Source organism: Acartia tonsa, chromosome 5, assembly GCF_053477335.1.
Source record: "Acartia tonsa isolate MP-2025a chromosome 5, ASM5347733v1, whole genome shotgun sequence".
Classification (NCBI taxonomy): domain Eukaryota; kingdom Metazoa; phylum Arthropoda; class Copepoda; order Calanoida; family Acartiidae; genus Acartia; species Acartia tonsa.
In genome coordinates this window covers 42,940,778-42,957,827 of record NC_137264.1, presented here as the reverse complement: position 1 = coordinate 42,957,827, position 17,050 = coordinate 42,940,778, and the positions used below count along the sequence as shown (strand labels likewise).

The window sequence follows — 17,050 nt, the reverse complement described above, 5'->3', positions numbered from 1 at the left end:
AATAGCGAAGCTTATTATTGAAAAGCATAGGGCCATTTCCTCACTAGTATCAGGGGCTATTAACCGCCAAGTTTGATGGCATCTTGATGGCGGAATGGTGAAATCCCAAATTACTACATGTGTTTACTAACTTCAAGAAATCAATTAGATACAGCCATCAACCCCCCCCCCCCCCCCCCCACCACAACATTGTTTAATCATATTTAATCAAATATCAAGTTTTAAATATGTATAGTGTAATTGTAACGACTCTAAGAAGTAAAGATATATATACCTTTTCAATTTGTTTTGCTGTCTCAACGAACAAATTCTCCCGCGACTGGTTACTCTCCAGCACCGCAATCCGCAGCTTGTCCCGCGACTGCATCCGTTTGGCGGCCTCGTGCGGGTGCAGGGCATTGTTGTTATTCTCGATACCTCCCTCTCCGGCCTCTGCATCGCTCTCCGTTCCGTTGGGGTCGTTGGAGGACTGGGTGCGCAGCCGACGGTTGTAGTTGCTGTACGTTCGCATCACTGCTTTGGGCGAGTCAGGCACTTCCAGCTCATTTGACATAGCCCTGAAATATTATAGATAGATAGACATATTATATAGGTCTATAGATAGATAGATAGAAATGTTAAAAATCTACACAACGGCAAAATCCGTGGTACTTCTAATGTATGTAGTTCGCAATTAACAAAGCACCAAATTCTGTACAATGAATTGACTGCTATTGTTATAACATGATAAATAGTTTAATTTAATGTATTAGTTATTTATACAACATACATAGATAGATATGTTTTATATTTCCTTATGTAGTTGCACAACCTTATAAGTCAAGCTTTTCATTTCAAATGACAAATTTAATTAAATATATAAAAGTTGTCATTTCATATTTTTATCGAAATTTAATATAAAATTGCCTACAGTACAGTTTATCTTTGATTAATTAAATTAGCTGCAAATTACAGCACTATAATATCATATCATACCAAATTTTATGGATTGCCTTTATAAAGTTAAGTAGCAAAGCTAGTCGTTAGTTCATTTTCTCTGTACGTTTTTGTATGTCAGTTCGTAACGGTATGGATTTTCTCGGATGTGGTAGATTTCTGATTTTGTTAAGAAACTCCCTACCAAAGATCATCTGAATACAATTTACTTGGTCCGTTGGTCTTGCTACAGAAGACAAATATATCTTATTATATGCTATTTGTCTATATCGAAGGATCTAACTAACCGCTGAACCGACATGGTTTTCCTTAACTGTGAAGCTTCTTATAGGTTCCAGTAAAGGTATTTAACTATTTTGGAAAACAATTTCTCCACTCTCCCGATAAAAAATTATTCATAAAATCTTTCTCTCTTCTTTTTTTATACTGAACATCTACTCTATAACTCACTTTGACCTTCCATTAAATTTTGTTCCTCGCTACGTATTTATATTTTCATCCTTGTTTCAGCAATAATTCCTGTGATCCATTTGAAAATTTGGTTTGCTATATTTGTGATGGCCAGGCAAAATATAAGAGAATATTTTTGCTACATTGTGCTCTTGGATAAAACTTTTCTATAAAGTAGTAGGTTTTCTTGTTTCTTTGTTTAATAGGATTTTACTAACTTATTTAATAATAAGCTTCACATTGCCCTAGAGATGGTTTTAGGCTATTTAATTTATAGTTTAAAGAGTTAGAAAGGTATCATCTTAATCAGTTAGATATTTCATTTTATATTACAAATTCAGTGACCCAAAAAAAAATCCAAAAATAATTAAATTTGATGTAAAATTTTACATTGTATGTAATTAATTTTATTGTTATAGAGCTAATTTATGAACATTTCATGTTGCCAAATAATATTGAAAATCAACAGACTATTGACCTTGTGGTCAAAGCAACCGTTACAGGACTCGGCAGCTGCAGTTTACATTTTTAAAGTATATGCGACAACATCAATTGCTGTGTTAGGCTTAAAGTTGCACATTTATTTAATAATTTAATAATCTATAATACAAAGTAGAATGATGTCTGCCTGCCCGTCCGTCTGTCTGTCTGTCCGTCTGTCCCTTAAGATCTCGGTAACCACTAAACCGATCGGATTCTACTCTACAGGGAATATACCTACTGGTCCTGTGGTGGTTTTAGGCTATTTTCTTGGGGGGGTGGGACACCCCCAACCCCCCAAAAAACAAAAATCCCCCCATAATTTTTATTTAAATTATTTAAAATAGTGGTGGAGTTGGGGTTTTCCAGGTAATAAAAGATGTAATACCTCTTGGGGCAAAGCCCCTAGAGGCTAGGGGCGAAGCCACTAGTAATTTACGATTAAAAATAAAATAACATCACGATAATTCCTAATTTGACCAAAATTGCAACCAATATCAAATTTGCAGATCGTGATTTTATCCGTAACCAAAATTTGCATCGAACAATAAAGTATTAAATTAATTTGCCTCCCCTCCCCTTTATCTCTCTCTCTCTTACCTCTCTCATTATCTGTCTTTCTCTCTTTCTCTTCTTAATACCTTCCCCTTCCTGCGTTCTTGTCTTTTAAAGATTTTTTTTAACACAATTAAGAAACGGAGGGGGTGTTACTTTGTCAGCGTTTTATTATAACGACTTAACTTTTTAAATAGCAAAAAATCTAATTTATTGAAAACGAAAAAAATATCTTTAAATTAAACTATTGGTAGCATTATTTTAGGCATTTTTTGCCCTTGTCTTTATAATCGGTGTCTTAACGTGCAATAATGCTTATATTTGGTAGATTTTAAAAATATTCTCCAAACCTTCTATCCGTATTGCTCCTTGTGTTGCCTTGTAGGCCTAATAATAATCTATGTGGTATTGTTTTACACTTTTTGCTAATTTAGCCACTCTGTAAATAATTTTATTTTGTTATATTTTGATTAAATTGCAATATCTTATTTAAAACTAAATAATTATTATACCTATAGTTAAAACAAAATAAAAGGTTTAAAATCAAATCAATCTTTGGTATTATACTCTTAGAAATATTCTTTTTTATTTTAAAAATTTGTATAACCCTCCCTTCCACCTCCCGACATAACTATGAACTCTGGCCGCGGCGCTCGGCACCCTTGCCTGCCTAGCCGCAGCGCTCGGCTCCCTAGCCTAAAACCTAACCTAACCTAAAATAGTTGTTCTGTCGGGGGGGGGGGGGGTAGGGGGTAAAGGATGAAGGATGAAGATGATTAAAGTCCATCCACAGATTATGACGTCATGCGATAGAATAACCAATGAGAGGCCAGCATAGATTTCACCATTGGTCAATTACAATTACAGTGTATACTGGCCTCTCATTGGCTATTCTATCGTATGACGTCATAATCTGTGTTATCTGTGTTGGAAATGTGTTATCTTGTTTTGACCATATTTCAAGATTTGAGAATGTAATAAGGATTAAAATAATCTTGTACCAATTAAAATACCAAGCCAAAATAAATTATAAAATTACAGGCAAGGTTCTAAATGAAGACCAACAAGTACAGTTAAGTTCAAATGCAGCAATGACACAAGCTTAATTTATAGACAATAATTATCTATCTACTTTATTTATTAATTTCAACTATATAAAAGTTAAAAATTGTATTCTTTGGCATTACTTATTAGTAAATAATTGTCAATTTAACTTTGTGTGATAGCTATTATCCCCTTTCTATGTCTTTCTTTTTTGGCTTGCTATTGCTGCACTACTCATAGAGGCTTTTTATAATTATAATCTCTCGTGATTAAAGTCATTGAGATTATCTTTCTTTATCTAACAAAAAAAATGTTTCAAATATGCTTCAATCCTATCTTATATTTATAAAGGAAAGCAAGACCGAAACGATCATGAATGCGTAAATGTATAAATTTAAAAGAGAGACAGACAGATAGAATAGAATTTTAAAAAGTATGTTTCAACTTTTACATAATAACTATTATATACAGTATACACTGATATGGTCTAAGAAACTATTCAACTATTTCCAAATTTAAGAAATAAGAAAATACCAAAGATCTTAAGGAATTAAACGATGTACCATAAAGAATTAAAAATATTACTCCTTCTGTTTATTAAAGTTGTTGGCGGAAAAGTTTGGACACTGCCGGTTTGTACAACTAAGTTTTTTGAAGCCAAAGAATAAGAGAATGTGTTTTTGAAAGCCTGAAGATCAGTATCATTAACAATCCAATGTCCCCTCCCTCCCTTAAAAATACGGAATGAGAATGATTTTCACAAAGCTTAATGAAGTCTTAGAAGAATGAAATCATTTTCTGTGAATGATAATTCTTGTGTGAGAATTATTAACACTTTATTCACTTCTATGTTTTGTTTTATACAAGAAGAGGGGGGGGGGGGGGTGGTATAGAAATCTGTAAAATACAATAACAAATTCGTCCATAAGTAGTTCAATAAAGTAAACCAAGCAATAATTTTGGTGTATTTATTGATGTAATTATTTTAAAGTTCCTGCAGTTTGTGAGATTTTCCGCTACAGATATATTACCATGCAAAATCAAAATTAGATATAGTTTTAACAAATTTGGTCTTGTTCTCATAACGATCACAAGAAAGTTCAAAATTTATGGTAGCTGCACATCTTACTAAGAATCATACTCGTAACAAGGTGGACAACATAAAAAAGTAGCGAAGCACAAAAAAATCATAAGACGAGTGATTTATAGAACAAAAAATAAGAGAAAAAAATATTTTAATAATCACAAAACCTTTACAAGTGCTTATATATATATATCTTAATGCATGACAGTCAGACTAAAGGACTGTGTAAACAACTATGTAGGCTATGATTATTTTCATATCGTATCTTCAGAGAAATTCTGCCTTCTATCTTGAATAGTAGCTGCGAAAATCAGATACTCTCCATAGCGTTACGGACTGACAGACGAACAAACAAAGCAAATAATTGCAACACATAAAATGGTCAAATACATGCAAGACCAACCAACCAACAATTTAAAAATAAAGAATGTCCCTAAGGTCTTGTACATATTTTCATTATCATTCCGTTGCCGATGTGAAGAACTTTTCTTGTTAAATTAATCATTCTTTTTGCCAGTAATATTTAAATATATTTGAATAGCCATGATTAATGATATCAAATAAATCTTGGAACTTTCCTTAAACATCACTTGGAACACTTTTGACCAACCCCCTTCTTTATATTTAAATATTTTTATTTTTTTAAAGGTTAGGTTTGGTTTAATTAGTTTTAGAAAATCCATAAAGGGCTAATGGTACGCATTGTTTAAGCATATAAAAAGTGTTTTAAAAATCGCTACAAATAAGAAATAGGGATAATAAAATGGCCGTTTATCCATTTAAAGGATTGATCCAAAATCTCATAAAGCATTTCAATGACTACATAAATAAAAAGCTATTGGTTTAGCTGTTTTTTTTTCTTTAAGTGATAACATCACAATTGCAATAGACAACCAACCCTTTGATTTTACTACTGAAAGTATTAATATTCTCCGAAAGTTAGATTCAAATTGGTCCAGTGGTTAGCAGTAACCTAAGCAGACGGAAATACAGAAGGACAAACAGACGGACAGAAAGACGGATATAAATTTGGATAAAAAGACAGTAGGTCGGACAAAAAGACAAACAGAAAGACGGAGAGACGGACATACATATGGATAAAAAGACTGTAGGTCGGACAAACAGACAAACAGAAAGACGGAGGGACGGACATACATATGGATAAAAAGACAGTAGGTCGGACAAACAGAAAGACGAAGAGACGGACATACATATGGATAAAAAGACTGTAGGTCGGACAAACAAAAAGACGGAAAGACGGACATACATATGGATAAAAAGACTGTAGGTCGGACAAACAGACAAACAGAAAGACGGAGGGACGGACATACATATGGATAAAAAGACTGTAGGTCGGACAAACAGAAAGACGGAGAGACGGACATACATATGGATAAAAAGACTGTAGGTCGGACAAACAGAAAGACGGAGAGACGGACATACAATACATATGGACAAAAAGACTTACGGTCGGACAAACAGACACACAGAAAGATGGAGAGACGTCGTTCTACTTTATAAAAAAAGTTGTGTAAAAACTCATCAAACCAAGATATAAATCTCTATTCTTAATCTTTGGTATTCGTGTGCCGTAAAGATAGTTGAAGAAATATTATAATGAATCATTGCACAGACATTTACAAGGCGTTTATTTATCATTCAAGCGGATTAATCTTACAGCATATGTCGAGTTTTTAATCTTTAATCAATATAAATTAATGGTGGCAACATATTTGATAATTATTTCGAATAAAGCTAATATCAATTTAATAATAGGAAGAAAAATTAAATTAAATATAATAAAGGTGCTTTCACTTATAATCATGAATAGACTACTGACCCCCACCCCCTTTCCTCTCTAGATTATTTTCAATCTAGCCTTTACGGGGAAGGGAAGGGCTTTTTTTTTACATATTTTATTTGGTTTAGACATGCCCATGGGTGTTTTAATTTATACGCAGTCTTCGCGTAATATCAATAGTTACAAGCACAAAGCAAAATTAGTTTTTAAGAACAAAACTTTATTTTGCAAATTCATTTTCTTTAAGTAAACGTAAAATAATGTAAACCCTAATTTAAGTTGAAATGATTTGTATGAGTAGACACTGAACTATTGTGGGGGTTTTATCCTTTACGCAACAAGATTAATTTTTTATCAAAACCAAAAGGATAGATCATTATATCGTCATAGTTATTAACTACCTAAATTTAAAATAACTTCAATAAAATAAAAAGAATCAAACTGTCTTAAAAACATAAAATCTTTTTAGTTACGCTTTTGTATAAATTGCACCCTAAAACATAAACAATAATCGAATGATAACTTGCTAATTTTATGCAGACATTACACAAATTCTATAATGCATTTAAAGAATTCCAAACTCTGGTTGTTTCCCTTAAATTGGCTAGTCGAGCACAGACCTCACACCTGATATTTTATAATAAATAAAAGACCCGCAGGTATTAGTCAATAACAAAAATATCCCTTCCAACTTATTTTTAAAAATGGAGGGTGAGGGGGAAGGTTTCGTATGACTTTTAATTTTAATATTAAAAAACTTGCAAAAAATTCAAAAGTATAACATTTTTGCGGTAAGGATAGGGCACCTCTCCTTGTGGTCGTGTCCGCCCATTTCATGCTAAAATAATTGGCAGAGCCAGTCAGGGCCTGTGTGCAAAAAACGCCTGGGCACATTTTCATAAAAGTCACTGAAAAAAGGCGTATTCAACCACTTTTCAGTTTGGGGTCTTTAATCATCACCCTAGTTAATCTTTTGTGCTGTTATTATGTCAACAAAAGAGCGAAAAGAGCAGTAGTACAATTCTAATAACAATATTGCACAGCAGCACTTGATAATATGTCAGTTATGAACACCTTAACTAAATACCATAAACGACATAAAGCATTATGAACACAATGTTTAGAGGTTTAGCTGGGAATTTTGTATTTGTCTATCTAATTCTGTTATTTAATAAAAAGCTTCATCTTGGAATTAGTAATGTTAAAGTCAGCTAAAATTCTGAAGAAAAATGTTTAGAATTGCAAAGCTTCTCTATCATTAACGTTATTTATCCATCGTCCAGTCCGTCAGTCAGCTCAATTTTGCTATACTTCTGACCAATAAACACATATTCATTGACTTAATGTCCGCCTTCTGTCTATTGTAATAAGTAATTTTTTGCAGTATGAGTTTCGTTAAATGTGTAAATATGGACATTGTTATCCTTGTTTATTTAAAAAACGTTAAAAACTATTTTTGAAGAACAATCTATTAAGATATATAACGGTGTAAATGGCTTCAGTTTTCTTGATGAATACTATTTAAAGCATAAAATATTGCTATATATTTAAGCTTATTTTGATAAAGCCTCATCATTTGCCAAAAAACTACAGCGTGCTTATACCTAAATACGCCTACATTATTATAATTAATCGGGGATCTTAAGGGATAAGACAATGGAACATAAATTGATATACATATCCATTAATACACAAAATTATCCTTTCTACTTAAACTTATTGGTAAAAAAGTTTGGACCCTATCAGTAGATATAAATCAATCAAAATTTAATGAAAATACTGGAAGTTTTGCAACCAACAAATAAGAAAACGTGGTTTTAAATTTTACTGAAACAATTGCAATGATAAAATATTGTATATAAATTAAGCGAACTTATGTAGAAAAGATTAAAAACTTTTATATTTATGCATAATTCTATTATCTATGACGTTGGCAGGCATACTCGTATTCATAATTCACAATATTCACCAGATGATAAAGTGATGAAAATACCAGAAAAAAAAATATATGTTCGGAAATTTTACAGTAATAACTGTCAGGTAAACTATGGAAAGACAATACAAATTTAACTATTGAATAAGTAAATCTAACATAGCTAGACAGATATGTGTGTGTGTATGTGTTGTATTATCTCTGAAACTGAAGACTGATTTAGAGGCAAAAACCATAGAGAATACCATCTTCTTTTGAATCCGTCAATGACAATTTCCTGGCATTACGTCAAGTGTATTCTGTTAAAAGTATTAAGTTTTGGACTCGAACTAAAAACCCTCATGATTAAAAGAAGCTCTATTTTATCTCTACTATTTGAGCATGCAGTTTCCTCAGTGTCTAGTTTTATTAAAAAAGGAAACGCCCTTTTTGCTGCAGATATTTATGATTTGCTGAAAAATATTTTAAGTTTTAAAAATGATTTTAAAACTATCATTGAAAAGTTCAATACAAAATTTTTATGTAACTGCTAGTCTAAGCATATGACACAATTAAACTTAAAAATTGAATTAGCTGAGTGAATTTTTAATTGTCATTGTAAGATCTTTTAAGAAGCTAGTCTTTGGAAGGTTTTAGGCTATTTGTGGGGTACGAGTGAAGGACCAGATCAATTAAACTAAGGAACGTGGTACTTAAAAATATCCGCACATTAAAACATTTGCAAAAAATATGATCGAAAGTTTTTTATCAAAAAATGATATATCTACCTAATTTTTTTTTAATTTTGGAAAAAAATAGCTCAAAATGCAACAATTCTATGAAAAATCATATTGAATTGGTAAAAAGCAGTCCAGACGTATCAATACGTATTTCGTTCACGGTCATAACTTTTCAGGAAAAAAGACAAAACATATATAATTTTTTCTTTTACATAAAAAACCAGGACAAAATCAGTAAGCTAGAGATTTGTTTGCCGAACAGCTTCTATTTAACTTAAACTTTCATTTATTTGGTTATTTTATGATGATGTTTCTTAATTTAGTTTCCAAATACTTTAAAAACTTCATTATCTTTATCCCAAAAACTGCATAATATAAAAATGTAAACTATCAACATTTTAAATTAAAATCTTCTTTGCCCTCCCTGTAAATATATAAAATCATATGACTAAAAAGCATTTTAATAATATAGCAAGCTTAATGTTATTTCATATTTAAAGTTTAATAAATGTTTTTGGCATACATGAATATATATTTAGTAATTATTTCTGCAATATAAACATTCTGTAGGTTTAGACGATTAGTAATAAATGATTGAACATTTAAAACTTCTGAACAAGTAAAAAATAATATTTTGTCTTTAAGTTTAATCAAAATAATTAGATGATTATTCAAACTTCTATATCTGATAGTACAAATAGAAAAAAATTTCAGCTTTTTAGTAAAATATTTATGTAAATTTTATTTGCAATTTCTAATTGTGCACATTGCCATTTATTAGCACTAACTGACAACTGCACAAATTTTACATGGAAATGGATAGAGAGTTCAGTAATTTAAACTTAAAATGAATACACATATGGATTGGTTGTTTGTAGAATTTTTCACGTTTTCTTTCAAAGTGCCTAGTCGAACTCCGCACCCCCTCTAACTTATATTGAAACAAATATTTTTATTTATTTTAACTGTAGGCTATGATAAAAAGGAAAATGGGTTGAGTGCAGGTATAGCCAACCACACGCAGGAGTTATGTTTAGGGAAAAAAATACAATTCCTTCCTTATTTCTAATTTATTTAAGAGGTGGGGTTCTGTACTATACTCGATAATCATTAATTCAAAAGTTTAAAAAAAAATTGCATCCCTTTATCCTTATACTAAAGTAACAGGATGTTTGTCTGTGTGTCTGTCTGTGTGTCTGTTTGTGTGTCTGTCTGTGTGTCTGTAACGAAGGATCTTGCTAACCGCTGAACCGATCGGGTTCTCCTTAACAGGGTAGCTTCTCATAGGTCCCGGGAAGGTTTATAACTATTTTCTTAGGGGTTGGGACACCCTTAACCCCCCCAAAAAGGAAAAATCCCCCCCCCCCAAAAAAAATAATCAATTTTTTTAACTAAAATTAAAAATAAGGGGGGGGGGGCACCCCCCCTAAAAAAAATTTTCGCCCCCCCCCCAAATTTTTTTTTTATTTTTTCTTTTAAAATCTAACATAAGAAATTGAATTATTAAATTCGACTCTCTCCTCCTCAAGTGCCCCTAGAGGCCTCTAGGGGCGTAGCCGCTAGTTTCTGATATTTTAGCAAGTGCAGCAATAAATGCAACCAACTGATATGCAAAACTTTTAGAGGGATAAATGGTATATAGTAAATCAATTAGTTAAGTTAATTATTATGATATACTTGTCTATATCAGTAACATGTAATCTAATAATAAGTGTTATAGTTTCTTAATAACCAATTTAAAGGCTTGTATTAGGCTTTAAAAAAAATTCAACTTTGAAACTTAACGAATACATATTCACTGATATAAATAAATGAGTAGAATAAGTAAATAAAAATGCATTGAAATGCCCCACTGATCAAACTAGTTACTATTAACACAATGCCTTTATGTGCTCATTTAAAAAACCAACTGTAGATTTAATATTGCACTAAACTGATTGAGCCATGCATCATTGCATAAGGCAAAGTATATATGTAATGTGATAAGACGGGCAAGAATGAAAAAAATCAGAGCCCAATAATAATATTTCTTCTACTCACCCATTATTTGAAATAAAAAATAACTTCTTACTACAATTGTCAGTTGGACAAACAGACAACTTTATTGAGTTTCTTTGATTAAGAAAATGTATAATCCGCCGGGAAGTAGGTGACATTCAACGGTAAATTATAAAATCTTTTTTCATTAGTTCAAGATCCGAGTATCAAAACTTTTCAACCACTAATTTTAAGCTTCTAAAGGGGTAATTTAACATATCAATATATCGTCCATTGCTTTATCCATTAAACTCCCTGAAATAAATCTACTAATCTGATAATATCCAAGGTTATTAACATCTCAACGATAAAGAGCAATAAATTGTTCAATAAATCATATGGATAGATAAATCTTTTAGCTTTATATTTTAATTTTTTTTGTTTGACGGTTAAGATCTTGCAAACCGCTGAGCTGATTGAGTTCTCAATTTAGGCAAAGCTTCAAATAGTTAGGGGAGGGGGGGGGGGGTTGCTTTGAGGCTATTTTAATGTCGTTTTTTCCATAGTTACTTGTATATAATAAAGCAACAAGAAAACTGTATAAGCAAAATGTTATAAGCAGAGAATTCTATAATCTTTGAAAATTTAAGGAATTATTGGAATAGCTGATTGGCTAAAAAGTTAATTGCTCCAACTGTTAATCTAGAAATTGGGCCCATGTCAGGGTGGGCTTCAACTCCGGGATCAAGGTATAGTTTGTTTATCAAGCTCAGTGTTTTATTCAATTTTCTCTGATAAAAGTCAAGCATCTATTTGTCTCATTTCTGGATTTGTCAGAAAATTACATAATAACAAAGAAACCGACGGAGACCAAGGAAGTCTAAGCTTTTTATTTTTGAAGAGTAAAACTTCAATGTAAAGGACATTTGTTTTCCCCAAAAATTTCACCCTGAAAATAATTGGAGGGGTGGGTGGGAGTATTAACATTGAACACCCTAATCTTTTTCTGGAGGGTTAATTAAAATCCAACATTTTGTGTAAAAATTAAAAAAAGAGTAGGTACATTAAGTCGGTAAATAGATATTGGCCAATACATTAAGCTGCACCCCATCCTTCTGTAGTGGCCAGACAGGTTTTAGGCTAGTTGCTCTCCTTCTAAATAAATATTTCTTGTTTAAGATGCAAACTAATTGCTAATGTTGATATTTAGTTATTGTATAGCAATGTAAAGTAGTATAAGTTGCTGCTTTAATAGTGACTCGTAATACACTTTGTCTATCCGAATGTTGTCACAGGACTCATATCCAGCTTCACTGCACTCTCAACAATCCGTTACTACCGAAGGCAGAACAGAGCTGGATCTTTAAATAATTTCGCGCGGGGTGGTTTAAATCACCATTGAAATGATTTAAAGATCCAGCTCTGTAAAAATTTTCCTATCCAATATCTCCCTGAAAAAGTGGTCAACAAAAAAAGTGCATTTAAAAATCGGGATCTCCATCAGTCGATATGTTTCTTTGAATTATCCAGAGATAATGGAATGGATAAATAAAAAAAATATTTGAATTACAGAATGATTTTAAAATAAAATTACTTCATTTTAGTAATTACAGTTTAGAAAATTAAATTTGTTCGAAAATCCCCCCCCCCAAAAAAAAAAAATATTTTTTACATATTTTTTAAGTAGTTCATATTTACTTTGGACATTGAACTTAATTAAAATTGTAACCTAAGTTTAAAAATACGTTATCCGTTATCTTACTCGTTTGCTAAAAATTTTGTTACACTTTTATTGAATTTTGATTGGTTGGTAGCAGTGTCCTATTTTTTAACCAATAATTTTGATCATCGGAAGGAGAAATTCACATTATCCTCATTTGGAATGTATACCAATTTATCATTCATTGTCTTATCCCTTAATATCCCTAGTTTATTATACATTTTTATATTGCTTTCCAATTCAACGAATCTCAATTTTCATTTAGAGTGGGGAGTGAGAAGGGGGGGCGGGGATTTTAAAATGGGGCAACAGCCGTAGTAGACGTTGACTAGATTAAGATGGAGGTTAAGATATTTGAAAAGGTCACAAGATTAGGCATTTATGATTCAGAACAAAACAAGAACGAATGTTGCACAGGAAAACAAACAAATTATTTAAAACCAACGGCTGCTCACTTAGCCTCAAAGGCCTCTGTATTTGAACGGGTAAAAAGAGCAGAAAAATATCGTGTAACCATCCAAAGACTTAAATCGAAAAAAAAAAAATTGCGTAAAAGCTTTCACTCATAATCATGAATAGACTACTGACCCCCACCCCCTTTCCTCTCTAGATTATTTTCAATTTAGCCTTTACGGGGAAGGGAAGGAGCTCTAATGCTGCAAGGTCAGAGATTACTACCCCTACAGGGATCTGTTAATCTAATACAACCCAAAAATACTTTACATATTTTTGGGGGTTTATACAATATACATGCAAAGCCAATGGGTGTTTTAATTTAAACACAGTCTTCGCGTAATATCAATAGTTACAAGCACAAAGCAAAATTAGTTTTTATGGACAAAACTTTATTTTGCAAATTCATTTTCTTTAAGTAAACGTAAAATAATGTAAACCCTAATTTAAGTTGAAATGATTTGTATGAGTAGACACTGAACTATTGTGGGGGTTTTATCCTTTACGCAACAAGATAAATTTTTTATCAAATCCAAAAAAGGATAGATTATTATATTATATTATATTATATATATTTCATAGTTATTAACTACCTAAATTTAAAATAACTTCAACAAAATAAGAAGAATCAAACTGTCTGAAAAATATAAAATCTTTTTAGTTAGGCTTTTGTATAAATTATCCACTAAAACATAAACAATAATCAAATAATGATAACTTGCTAATTTTATGCAGACATTACACAAATTCTATAATGCATTTAAAGAATTCCAAACTCTGGTTGTTTCCCTTAAATTAGCTAGTCGAGCACACACCTCCCACCTGATATTTTAGAACAAATAAAAGGGTGGTTAGTGTTATTTATTAACCCACAAGGTAAAGGTACCTCATGTATAAGCCATGTAGAAATATGGCAACCCGCAGGTGTTTGTCAATAACAAAAATACCCCTTCCAACTATTTAAAAATTATTTTTTTTAAATGGAGGGTGAGGGGGGGGGATTCGTATGACTTAGAAAATTTTAATATTTAAATACTTGCAAAAATTTAAAAGTATAACATTTTTGCGGAAAGGATAGGGCACCTCTCCTTGTGGTCGTGTCCGCCCATTTCATGCTAAAATAATTGGCAGAGCCAGTCAGGGCCTGTGTGCAAAAAACGCCTGGGCACATTTTCATAAAAGTCACTGAAAAAAGGCGTATTCAACCACTTTTCAGTTTGGGGTCTTTAATCATCTCCCTAGTTAATCTTTTGTGCTGTTATTTTGTCAACAAAAGAGCGAAACTTAGCAGTAATACAATTTTAATAACAATGTTGCACATCAGAACTTGATAATATGTCAGTTATGATCACCTGAACTAAATACCATAAACGACATAAAGCATTATGAACACAATGTTTAAAGGTTTAGCTGGGAATTTTGTATTTGTCTATCTAGTTCTATTATTTAAAAAATAGCTACATCTTGGAAAATGTTATTAATAGCAAAGCTTCTCTATAACTCACTTTGTCTGTCCATCAGTCAGTCCGTCAGACAGCTCAATTTGGTATTCTGACCAATGAACATATATTCAATAACTCATTGTCCGCCTTCTGTCTATTGTAATAAGTATTTTTTTGCAGTATGAGTTTCGTTAAATGTGTAAATATGGACATTGTTATCCTTGTTTATTTAAAAAAGATAAAAACTCTTTTTGAAGAACAATCTATTTAGATATATAACGGTGTAAATGGCTTCAGTTTTCTTGATGAATATTATTTAAAGCATAAATTATTGCTATATATTTAAGCTTATTTTGATAAAGCCTCATCATTTGCCAAAAAACTACAGCTTGCTTATACCTAAATACGCCTACATTATTATAATTAATCGGGGATCTTAAGGGATAAGACAATGGAACATAAATTGATATACATATCCATTAATACACAAAATTATCCTTTCTACTTAAACTTATTGGTAAAAAAGTTTGGACCCTATCAGTAGATATAAATCAATCAAAATTTAATGAAAATACTGGAAGTTTTGCAACCAACAAATAAGAAAACGTGGTTTTAAATTTTACTGAAACAATTGCAATGATAAAATATTGTATATAAATTAAGCGAACTTATGTAGAAAAGATTAAAAACTTTTATATTTATGCATAATTCTATTATCTATGACGTTGGCAGGCATACTCGTGTTCATAATTCACAATATTCACCAGATGATAAAGTGATGAAAATACCAGAAAAAAAAATATATGTTCGGAAATTTTACAGTAATAACTGTCAGGTAAACTATGGAAAGACAATACAAATTTAACTATTGAATAAGTAAATCTAACATAGCTAGACAGATATGTGTGTGTGTATGTGTTGTATTATCTCTGAAACTGAAGACTGATTTAGAGGCAAAAACCATAGAGAATACCATCTTCTTTTGAATCCGTCAATGACAATTTACTGGCATTACGTCAAGTGTATTCTGTTAAAAGTATTAAGTTTTGGACTCGAACTAAAAACCCTCATGATTAAAAGAAGCTCTATTTTATCTCTACTATTTGAGCATGCAGTTTCCTCAGTGTCTAGTTTTATTAAAAAAGGAAACGCCCTTTTTGCTGCAGATATTTATGATTTGCTGAAAAATATTTTAAGTTTTAAAAATGATTTTAAAACTATCATTGAAAAGTTCAATACAAAATTTTTATGTAACTGCTAGTCTAAGCATATGACACAATTAAACTTAAAAATTGAATTAGCTGAGTGAATTTTTAATTGTCATTGTAAGATCTTTTAAGAAGCTAGTCTTTGGAAGGTTTTAGGCTATTTGTGGGGTACGAGTGAAGGACCAGATCAATTAAACTAAGGAATGTGGTACTTAAAAATATCCGCACATTAAAACATTTGCAAAAAATATGATCGAAAGTTTTTTATCAAAAAATGATATATCTACCTAATTTTTTTTTAATTTTGGAAAAAAATAGCTCAAAATGCAACAATTCTATGAAAAATCATATTGAATTGGTAAAAAGCAGTCCAGACGTATCAATACGTATTTCGTTCACGGTCATAACTTTTCAGGAAAAAAGACAAAACATATATAATTTTTTCTTTTACATAAAAAACCAGGACAAAATCAGTAAGCTAGAGATTTGTTTGCCGAACAGCTTCTATTTAACTTAAGATTTCATTTATTTTGTTATTTTATGATGATGTTTCTTAAATTTGTTTCCAAATACTTTAAGAACTTCATTATCTTTATCCCAATAACTGCATAATATAAAAATGTAAACTATCAACATTTTAAATTAAAATCTTCTTTGCCATCCCTGTAAAGATATAATATTATATGACTAAAAAGCATGTTAATAAAATAGCAAGCTTAATGTTATTTCATATTTAAAGTTTAATAAATGTTTTTGGCATAAATGAATAGATATTTAGTAATTATTTCTGCAATATAAACATTCTGTAGGTTTAGACGATTAGTAATAAATTATTATACATTTAAAACTTCTGAACAAGTAAAAACTAATATTTTGTCTTTAAGTTTAATCAAAATAATTAGATGATTATTCCAACTTCTGTATCTGATAGTACAGATAGAAAAAAAATTCAGCTTTTTAGTAAAATATTTATGTAAATTTTATTTGCAATTTCTAATTGTGCACATTGCCATTTATTAGCACTAACTGACAACTGCAAATTTTACATGGAAATGGATAGTGTTCAGTAATTTAAACTTAAAATGAATACACCTATGGATTGGTTGTTTGTAAAATTTGTCACGTTTTCTTTCAAAGTGCTTAGTCGAACTCCGCACCCCCTCTAACTTATATTAAAACAAATATTTTTATTTATTTTAACTGTAGGCTATGATAAAAAGGGAAATGGTTGAGTGCAGGTATAGCCAA

General features: G+C 31.1%; 1 protein-coding gene across 1 annotated transcript in view; it reads right to left on the bottom strand.

The window, feature by feature from the left end:
* LOC145319576 (uncharacterized) overlaps positions 1–17,050 on the bottom strand; it is a 41,133-nt gene that overhangs the window by 1,768 nt on the left and 22,315 nt on the right. Inside the window, exon 5 of the mRNA XM_080161779.1 lies at positions 275–557. Within this exon, the coding sequence (XP_080017905.1) occupies positions 275–557 (283 nt within the window). The remainder of the gene's footprint in view (positions 1–274; positions 558–17,050) is intronic.